This window comes from Octodon degus, unplaced genomic scaffold (genome assembly GCF_000260255.1).
Source record: "Octodon degus isolate 3935 unplaced genomic scaffold, OctDeg1.0 scaffold00035, whole genome shotgun sequence".
Classification (NCBI taxonomy): Eukaryota; Metazoa; Chordata; class Mammalia; order Rodentia; family Octodontidae; genus Octodon; species Octodon degus.
The window spans coordinates 6863740-6874183 of NW_004524611.1; the positions used below are offsets into that span (position 1 = coordinate 6863740).

General features: G+C 48.0%; 1 protein-coding gene across 1 annotated transcript in view; it reads left to right on the forward strand.

Annotated features, from left to right (window-relative positions):
• Positions 1–769: 769 nt before the first annotated feature.
• The window catches only part of Sumf2 (sulfatase modifying factor 2), a 14489-nt gene continuing 4814 nt past the window's right edge, over positions 770–10444 (forward strand). The window contains exons 1-6 of the mRNA XM_004630552.2: positions 770–859; positions 4140–4296; positions 7787–7901; positions 8256–8300; positions 8608–8758; positions 9950–10005. Coding sequence (XP_004630609.1) covers positions 790–859; positions 4140–4296; positions 7787–7901; positions 8256–8300; positions 8608–8758; positions 9950–10005 — 594 coding nt within the window. The 5' untranslated portion in view covers positions 770–789. The remainder of the gene's footprint in view (positions 860–4139; positions 4297–7786; positions 7902–8255; positions 8301–8607; positions 8759–9949; positions 10006–10444) is intronic.

Sequence of the window (10444 nt, forward strand, 5' to 3'; positions counted from 1 at the left end):
AGTTTGAGCAAATACGACCCTGCCTCAATACTGAACAGAAAATGATGGTTGAGGACTAAGGATGAGGACTGGGGAGACAGCTCTGCTGAGATGAGCTTCGCTACGGGTCTGACCCGGTATCAGATGATTAAGAAAAAGACTTAACGGATGACTGGCCCCGTGGTGGTGGCACGTAGCTGTAAGCCGGGAAGCTGAGGCAGGAGGATTGTTGTGAGTTCTAAATCAGCCTGGGCTACAAAGTGAGCCCAAGGCCGGCCTGAATTGCATAGCGAAGCCATCTCAAAAAGAAAAAAAGAACTAAGGATGGGTTAATAGGTTTAAAAAAATTTAGAGTGACTTAGTTTCAAACTTAATGCTTTTGTAAAACGTCCAACTCTACCATTTTTTTCAAATTAGTATTTTCTCCTTGTTTCCATGATATTTTCATGCAGCCAATAGCTGCAGTCCTTGAGTAAGCTTTTATGGCAAAAGTTTTGTATTTTGAGGGCCCAGCTGTATCCTACAGTGAATGCAATGAAGGATGAGATGAAACCTTTCTGTGGTCTTACAGTAGAATAATGCACTAAAGGTCAATATAAGAGGACATGAAATAGGTCCGAAGCTACATAAGACTGGTGAAGGCACCGCTGGGATAGGAACTAGCAACACTGGTTTTCCTTAATCCCCAGCACATTCCAGGACCGCGAGGCGGTCACTCCTGAACGCTACTGCGCACGCGCTGGGGGTGCGGCCGCCAGCCTGACGCGTGCACGCGCGTGCGCAGCGGTGCTCCGCCGGCTTGCTGCACTCATGGGTACCTCGGCGTCGCCGTCCCTGCTGCCGGTGCTGTGGCTCCTGTCTGGCCCGTGGATCCAGCTAGGTCAGTGTGCTGGCCTCCGGCGCCACTTGTCTCGGGTGCACCGGGAAGGGGTCGCTGCCCATCTCGGAATGAGCTCGCCAGGGAGGGTGGACGGCGCGGGGCTCTGTTGTCACGCGGGGCTCTGGCACCAGCTCTCTGCTGCTTCTCTGAAATCTGTGAACGTGAGAAGAATGCAGACCACTCCCTCCCTCCGCACCTATCGCCTGGCCTGAAAAGTTGCCACTTTGTCACCACTCTTGCTCTCTGGAGGGGACCCCTTATCCTGGAACCGGAAGTGAATCTCAGCCGTGCCCCGGTTCATTCAGATAAATTCAGCTCAGGACTCAGGAGGTCGCGGAGAGAATTGCAGTACCGGTTCCACTGGGCGTCGGCAGTGCTCCAGTACGCTCTCCAGTCTCGCACGTTCACCTCTTCAGTTTCTCCCCCCAGTACTGGGGATTCAACCCAGGACCTTTGCAACTACATGCCCTGCCTTTTTTTTTTTTTTTTTTTTGTCTTTTTTTTTTGTCTTTCGTATTATTATTATTATTATTAATTGAAACAGGATATCCCCAAATCACTGAATTACCTAGGCTGGCTGAGCTTGAATCTGGATCCTTCTCACTCAGCCTCCCACAGTGCTGGGATTATAGTCGTCTACCACCACTGCCAGTTTATCTCAAAAATATTTTAAATTATAATTTGATTGGATTCAAGTCAAAATGAAGTTTATGCACTGTGATTAGATGTTGTTTCTTGGGGCCAGGAAGATAGCTCAGTAGAATAAGTGCTTGCCTGACAAGTGCAAGGACCTGAGTTCAATCCCTAGTTCCACCAAAAAAAAAAAAAAATGTTGTTTCTTAATTCCCTTTTAATTTGTGATTTGCCTGCTACCTGCTTGCACCTTTTAATTTTTCCATGAAATTCATTTTTTAAATTAATTTTATTGAGAAACAAATAGCAGTGAGACAGTTTCAAAACCTATTAGGACAGTTTCAGTAATTAATGCATATTGTTGTCTTCATAGTACAAAATGCAGACATGAGATCCTGTCCACAAACACTATTAGTACAAATCTTTCTTCTCATTGAATTAAGAGAAAGTAGCTATATATCTATACTATTTTGTATATACAGATACAAAATGGTCTTCATTTGTATCCCCTTTTTTGTTTAGTTTTGTCAGAGATGGATATTGCCATTTAAATATTGTAGGTGTGTGAATTCAGCAAAATAATCCAGTATAGTCCAGTAATCCATAATAGTAGTGGGTTATCTGTTGGCCTGGCAACATCAGAAGTTGTTGACTTGAGCCTTTTACAGCTCAGCATATTAATATGATGAAATTTATTTGTTGAGAAGAAACTGCAGTTGAATAAAAAGAGCATGTGTTTTGTTGAAATGCAAAAGTGGCTGAAGACACAGTCCTGAGGAACACTAGAAGGCCTAGTCTCCGCCTGTGAGCACTTGAGGTGCTCAGATGTCCTCGAAAGCACTGAAGACGTCTTCATTGTTGTTCCCAGAGAATCGCTTCTGGGAGCATCGCTGAATTGAGGGACCTGGGTGGGGTCCTGAGACCAGAGATTGGCTTTTTCCTGGCAGTGTACCACTGAGCTGCATTTGGAAACTCAAACCTGCTCTTTTTGTTTTTTGGCGAAACTGGGGTTTGAACTCAGGCTCTTGTGCTTGCCAGGCAAGCGCTTACTCTACTGAGCTATCTCCCCGGCCCCTCCAACCAGCTCTTAAAGGAGCTCTTCTTTTGGGCCTTGGTTTCTTCCTACCAAATAAAGAAATGGAAGACTTTTATTATGTGCTTTTCTGAGGCATCCAAACAGCAAGCTTATAAGGAGCTCATTCAGTTGTTATACCCATGGTGCATCTGTGCTCTGTGCCAAGGCCACCCAGGCAAGATAGATGTGGTCCCCGTCCTTCTGCAGCGTATGTTAGAGTAGTGCGCATTATTAAGAATTTAGGGGTTGGTGAGATGGCTCAGTGGTCTAAAGCACCTACTTAGAACAAGCTTAGCAAAGCACAGGGACTGAGGTTCAATCCCCAGCACCACATGCCAGCCAGCCCCGCCCCCTGGTGGGCTGAGCTGGCCACACACACACACACACACACAATAATAAAATAAGTTTTAAAAAAAAAAAAAGAATTTAGGGGCCGGGGAGATAGCTCAGTAGAATAAGCACTTGCCTGGCAAGCACAAGGGCCTGAGTTCAATCCCTGGTACCACAAAAAAAAAAAAAAAAAAAAAAAAAAAAAAAAAAAAAAAAAGAATTTATACCCAACTTGGTGTTTGGGGTATATAGTCACAGCACTTGAGAGGCTGAGGGAAAAGGTCATTTTAGCCCATGAGTTTAAGACCTACTTGGGAGACATAAGAACTTGTCTCAAAAAAAGAAGAAAGATAAATAAGAGATGGAGAAAAAGAATAGAAATAGCATAAGCAGAAAAATAGACAAAAAATGCTAGGTACAAGCCATGTATGACTGGATAGGGTGGAGTATACCTTTAATCCCAGCACTTGGGAGGCTGAGGCAGGAGGATTGCCCTAAGTTCAAAGACAGCCTGAGCTACATAGTAAGTTCATGGGCAGCCTGAACTATACAGTGAGGCCCTATCTCAAAAAAACAGAACAAAACAAGCTGTATATTCAACGGCCCACACTTGTAATCCTAGCACTCAGGAAGCTGAGGCAGGCAGATAGTTCAAGATGATCCTGACTGTCTGGTGAGATGCTGTCTGACAAAGAAAAAAGAAAAAGTGCGTACATTTAAGATCATAGTTTCAAATTTTACCTGGCTGGGACAAAGAAGGGGTTGTGTTGACTAAAGATACAAGGGGTGAGCTCAATGTTTCACATGTTTCTTAATTCATACCGTTCTCAGCTATAAAATAGAAGTTATTACCATTTTATAGATTAAGAAATTGGATCTTAGACTGAGTAATTTGCCTAAGGTCCCTCAACAAATCAAGTGACCAGCATGAACTTAAGGCCCATCTTCGTTGTCACTGTAGTACTGGGGAGTGAACCCAGGACCTTTGCCCTGAGTCATCCTGGCCCTTCTGTCTATCTTGAGAGGGGGCTTCACTAGTCACTCAGTTGTCGTTCAGCGCTCAGTCCTCCTGCCTGAGCATTGCAGAGTGCTGACGTACAGGTGTGCGTCACCACGCCTGGCTGAAGTCCAGTTGTTCAGCTTCCGCATACTGTCGTTCTAGACCCTGATGAGTATTACATTCCACCAGGATATTCCCCCTTGATCCGTGTCTGTGGATGTGATCCCTGTCCTTTTCTGCAGGAGGCGCACGGGCTGCTGACATGGTCCAGCTGCCGGGTGGGCGGTTCCTGATGGGAACAGATGCTCCAGATGCCAGAGATGGTGAAGGGCCCGTCCGGGAGGTAACAGTAGAACCCTTTGCCATCGACATATTTCCTGTCACCAATAAAGACTTCAGGTATATCAGGTGTTTTTGAGGGGGAATAAAGGCTCTTTCTAACCTTCATTTTCTTTTTCTTTTTTGGTGGAACCAGGGATTGAACTCAGACCCTTGTACTTGCCAAGCAAGTGCTTATTCTACTCAGCCATCTCCCTGGCCTCAAACCTTCATTCTTGATGTCTAAAAGGAAACGAGCTTGTTTGCTGTCATTTGTCATCTTAGGGACACTATAAAAGGTGTCAACTCCACGTTTCAGATGAATCTCAAGGCCAGAGAAGTTTAACTTGACCCCTTCAGTAGAAGAGCTGGGTGGGCCTGGAACTCAAGTCCTTAATTCATTCTTTAAAAAGTTCATTCATTCATTCATTGTACTGGGAATAGAACCCAGAACCTTCTCACTGAGCTAAATCCCAGCCCTTTTTTCTTTTGAGACAGGCTCTCACTGTAGACTGAGGCTCAGCTGGACTAAGTTGTCAAAGCTAAATTCAAAGTCATCCTTCTCCTGCCTTCCCTTCCAGAGTACTGGATGTGGGAAAATCCTTCACTCTTTCTTTCTTTTTTTCCTTTTTTTTTTTTTTTTTTTTTGTATTTTTTTTAGAGAATGGTCTACAGGGTGTTCAGGGTCTCACTGCTAGATCGGACTTGTAGTGATTCTCCTGTTTACAGCCTCCCAATTGCTGGGATTATAGGCGCACATCAACACGGCCAGTCTCAGTCACAGTCTCAGCATGCCCTGGGGGTGGGGCAGGCCCAGCAGGCCCAGGGAGCGAATACCTGGCCCCTGCATCTGCTTAAGCAGGTGCTTTAATCCACTGAGCTATTTGGCCAGCTCCCTTTCACTCTTATACCAGTGCTTTAGTCCCAGTCCTGGCTGCATCATTGAGAACAGGAGTAGAAGCCAAACATCCTATAGAGACCTATTTTTTTTGGAGGAATGTAGGACTGGGAAAAGGATCATATTGGTGGATCTAGTGGAACACACCTGTAATCCTAGCATTTGGGAGGCTGAGACAGGAGGAGCACCTTGAGTTTGAGGCTGGGCTTGACCACACAATGAGTTCAAGGCCAGCTACAGAGCACTACTCTGCCTCAAAACTCCAAATTTTAAAAAATATCCAAAGTAATAAAATTAAGCTGAAGGATAGATAACTTCTGATCACATTGGTACCGTATCATGACAACTAGAAATAGATGAACGATATGCATTCCTTTTTTTTTTTTTTTTCTTTGCAGTACCAGGGATTGAACTCAGGCCCTTGCACTTGCCAAGCAAGTGCTTATTCTACTGAGCCATCTCCCCAGCCCCGATGAACAATATGCATTCTTGTATTTGAAATTATGAGCTATTGTATCATGGAAATGCGATGTCACCTCGAACAAGTACCTAAATTTTGTTTACTGTCCTATAATTTGTCTCTGCTTCTATGGTAAGAGATTCATAAGCCATTCATTCACCTGCATAGGCCTGGTTAGTAGTATTGCTTCAAAATTTCCCAGTCACCAACTGCGTTTTCAAAGCCTCTTTGACAGGTAAACAATCTCTTCTTACATCAGAGGACTTAAACAGAGTACTGTTAAGGAAAGCAATTCATTGTTTGTAATCTGCCTGCTGAAATGTATTAGATCTGGGAGGCTGAGGCAGGAAGATCACAAGTTTGAGCCCAGCCGGGGCAATTTAGTGACTTAGTGAGACAATGTCACCAAAATCAAAATAAAATAAATAGGGCTGAGGGTATAGCTCAATGTGAAGGCCCTGGGTTTGAGCTCTAGTACTGGAAGAAAAGGACTAATCCATATCAAACTGCAGGAAAATCCATCCTGAAGGCTAGGTGTGTTAATTTTGTCCCAGCGCCTTCCATACATGCTGTCTGCCTCCCATGATTGTTGTGAGGACAACTTTAGAAAAGAGACTTGTTCCCTCTTAAGCCTCCTGCTCAGCACCTTCATGCATCTCTAAAAAGTGGAGGCATTGAAGGATGCCCTTCAGCTGGGGATGTGTGGAGTAAATCTTCTGTATTCCTCAGCAGAACAGAGCAGGTGACCATCGCTGAAGCAGTGCAGATGCATCTGTGAGGCGTTCTGCAAGTGAGAGAAGCCGGGCTCGGAATGACTACACATGAGAGAGTTCCGTTTCTGCGGCAGTCTGGGAGAGGCAAACCATGGGGCGCAAAAGCACATCCGTAGTTGTAGGGGTATGCAGCAATTCTGGGAGTGGTTGTTGGGACTGGTTGTGTGTGTGTGTGTGTGTGTGGTATACACACACACACACATACTGCTGGGTTGGGACCCAGGCCTTACACATGCTAGGCAAGCACTTGGTTATGGGAGTGATTGCACACTTGGTAAACACTCATAGAACTATATGCTAAAGTTAATTTTACTGTGTGTTAGGCCAGCCTGATAGCTCAGTGAACTAAAGCACCTGCTTAGGCAGAGCACAGTGGCCGGGATTCGATCCCCGGCATACTGTGCCAACCCCGTCCCGGGGGCTCGCACGCTGAGAGGGCGAATGAGACTGGGCATGGTGGCATGCCCCTGTAATCCCAGCGTTTGGGAAGCTGAAAACAGGAGAATCACTTAAGAGTCTGATCTACGTAGTGAGACCCTGTAAACACTGTAGACCCTTCCCTAAATACAAGGAAAAAAATTTACTATTGTGAGTTATGTCCTAATTGCAAAGAAACTCTGCTTGGGCTTTTAGATTAATTCCTTGGCACTTTAAAAACCCTGTTGTGGCTTTCTTTCCTTTCCTTTTTTTCCTTTTTTTTTTTTTTTTTTGGTACTGAAGATCAAACTTGGGACCTTGCACTTGCCAGGCTGTCACTTAAGCCACTGAGCTATCCCCCTGGCCCTGTTTTGGGTTTCTCACTGGACAGAGGAATAAGAGGTTCCTGGAGCAGGAGCGGGATTTTCAGGAGCTGGCCACTCTCCCAAGCTCCTGGGCAAGTGAACGGCAAGGGATAAAAGACAGTAGATAACGTGATAAGGTATTCGGGAGCCTGGGAAGGTCAGTGAGCTCTTATGGCTAAGACCCCAACTTCTGCGAACTGGCAACTATTTATTTGGATCCATAACATGGGTGGGTGGGGGAGAGAAGTGCAGGGAACAGATAAGGCAAAATGGATAATAATTGGGTTTTGTGAAAATGGGTCAAAGACCTCCCAAGCAGTAAATCTTTGCTTAGTGAGAGATCTGTTTTTTTCTCTGAGGTCGTCCGTTGTTGCCTTAGAACGTGGTGAGATTTAGCACCTGAGCTGCGGGGTTATCCTGCCTGCAGAGACCTCACAGGCCACTAGAGGTCTCTAGCGTGACCGCTGGCATGGAGAGTGCTGTTTCTGCGTGCCAGCCGCCGGCTCGTGGCTCATCGGTGGGTCACTTAGGCCCATGTGTTAATACAGAAAACCAGTTGATCTTAATTCCAGAGCCTGCTCAGCGCAGCTTCGAAGGAGTCGCTGTGAAAAGGTTGGGCACCAACCCCTCGGCTGCGAGCAGGGAAATCTCTTTCCAGGGAGTTTGTCAAGGAGAAAAAGTACCGGACAGAGGCCGAACAGTTCGGGTGGAGCTTCGTCTTTGAGGACTTGGTCTCCAGTGAGCTAAGAAATGCTGCTGCCGAGCAGATGAAGGTGAGGGGACAGGTCCTGCAGCTGAGGGGATGGAAGAGGGGATTGGTCCAGAATACTGTGGGATCGGGGTCACCCAGGCCACCGTGCACAGGCAGACCTGCCCAAGAGCTGGAGGCCGAAAGGAGGTGATGGAAACTGTTGTGGAGGAGCCAGGCCAGTATGCACTCATGGGAGGGGAGGAGGCGCTGAGCTTGTTCAGTGATTGATAAAAGCTCAGAGGAATGCGGAATTCGGCACTTTCTGCACCCTGAGAGAACATCCGGGCCCCTAATGCCGGTGGTCAGATCGCTGTGACGATCCTAGCCCCCGTGTCCGTCTGGCCACAGCACCCCGCACCCCTTCTTCCTTCTGCAGCCGGTCCTCTGGTGGCTGCCGGTGGAAAGGGCGTTTTGGAGGCAGGTAAGTGCCGGCTTCTCCACCCCACTGTGGGCCTCTCCTGGCTTACTCTGGGGACTTGGCTCCGCCAGACCCTCATCCACCCAGAGATACCAAGCTGTAAGCGGGGACCCAGGCTCCCAGTGCAGCACCCAGCGGTCCTCCACCCTCCCTGCTTCCCCTGCTGCCCACCCGCTTCTTGGGCGTCTCTGGCCCTTTGCTGGCTCACGGGTCTCTCCCACAGTCCTGTTCCATCAGGCTGTGGAGCTGAGCTCAGGCCCCAGGTGGGTGCAGGCTTCTTGTCCCAGGTCTCACCCCCTCCCGGTGTCAGCCCGCAGGTCCTGGCTCCGGCATCAGGGACCGGCTGGAGCTGCCCGTGCTGCACGTGAGCTGGAATGACGCGCAGGCTTACTGCGCATGGCGCGGCCGCCGGCTGCCCACCGAGGAGGAGTGGGAGTTCGCTGCGCGGGGTGGCTTGGAGGGTACGGATGCCAGGGCTGTTCCCTGTCCTCGCCCCAGCCTGCTGGCTCTGGGAGCTCCTCAGAGTGGGAAGGGGCTGTCCCTCTGTGCCGCAAGTTTGAACCATCTATGGTGAGGGATCATTTGTGGTGACGCCAATGTCCAGGATGCCCGTACAAACCCATAAAAAAGAGAAACTGAAAGAATGGAAAGAAAAGCAGACATACAGCATTTTATTGTTGGAGAGATTCCACACTATAAATTACATTTCTTTCTTTTTTTTATGAATTTAGTACAGAGTCTACAGGGTGTTACTACACAGATCGGATTCATAGTAATCCTTCTGTTTTCAGCCTCCCAAGTGCTAGGATTATAGCCACATGCCACCATGCCCAGTCTTATAAGTTACATTTCAATAAATGTAAGCAAGGTGCAGTGGTGCACACCTGTAACTTTGGCACTTGGGAGGCTGAGACAGGAGGATCATAAGTTGAGTTCTGTCCCTGGACAATTTAAAGAGATCCTTTAGTTATTAGTAAAAAACTAAAATGGGCTGGGGGTGTAGCCCCAGCTGTGATTCCCCAGCACCAAAATCAATCACTAAGTAAAATAGAACAATGTAGAGCCGGTCCTAGTGGCCATGCCTGTAATCCCAGCACTTGGGGGGCTGAGACAGGAGGGTCATTGCAAGTTCCAGGCCAGCCTGAACTACAGAGTTCAAGGTCAGCCTGAACTGCATAGTGAAACCCTGTCTCAAAAAGACAAAAAACTGGGGCCAGGGAGATGGCTCAGTGGAATAAGTGCTTCCCTGGCAAGCACAGGGGCCTGAGTTCAATCCCCAGTTCGACAAAAAACTGTTTAGGCAGATGTAGCAGCTGGGTTCGATCCCCTGCGTGTCGTGCTGGCCCCATCCCCGGGGCGCGCTGAGACAGTGGATTGAGACTGGGCATGGTGGCGCTACCTGTAATCCCAGCTCTTGGGCAGCTGAACACTGGTAGATCACTAGAGTCCAATCTCTGTAGTGAGACCCTGTAGACCCTGTCCTAAAATACAAAAAAAAAAAAAAAAAAAGCAAATCAGAAGTGAAGGGTTCCCAGTGCAATGCCCAGGTGGAAGGGTTGGACACAGGAAACAAATGGCCCCAGGCCTCTTGTCACCCTCTAATGTCCTTCTCGTTCCCTCACACTTTTCTGTGGTGCCTGCTCTTCCTGCAGGTCAGGCTTACCCGTGGGGAAGCAGGTTCCAGCCCAACCGCACCAACCTGTGGCAGGTGAGCCCCTCTCCTTCCCAGGCGGCGGAGCCCTGCCTTGGTCAGCCCCGAGTGCGGCCATGTGCAGAGCAGCTGCCCAGCGGAAGGCATCCGCGGGGACATTTGTGCTGGCTGAGCAGGCCCTTGTCCTGAGTCACATGACAAAGGGCCATTCCAGGCAGGCATTGTGGGTGGCACACACCCGTAACCTCGGAACTCTGGGAGGCTGAGGTAGGAGGATCATAAATTCAAGCCCAGGCCAGCCCAGACAGCTTAGCAAGTTAGCAAGACGCTGCCTCAAAATTTAAAAAAATAAATAATTTTAAAAGGGGCTGGAATATAGCTCAATGCAAAGTTCTCCAATCAGTGGGGCTGGTGAGATGGCTCAGTGGTCTAAAGCACCTACTTGGAACAAGCTTGGCAAAGCACAGGGACCGCGGTTCAATCCCCCAGCACCACA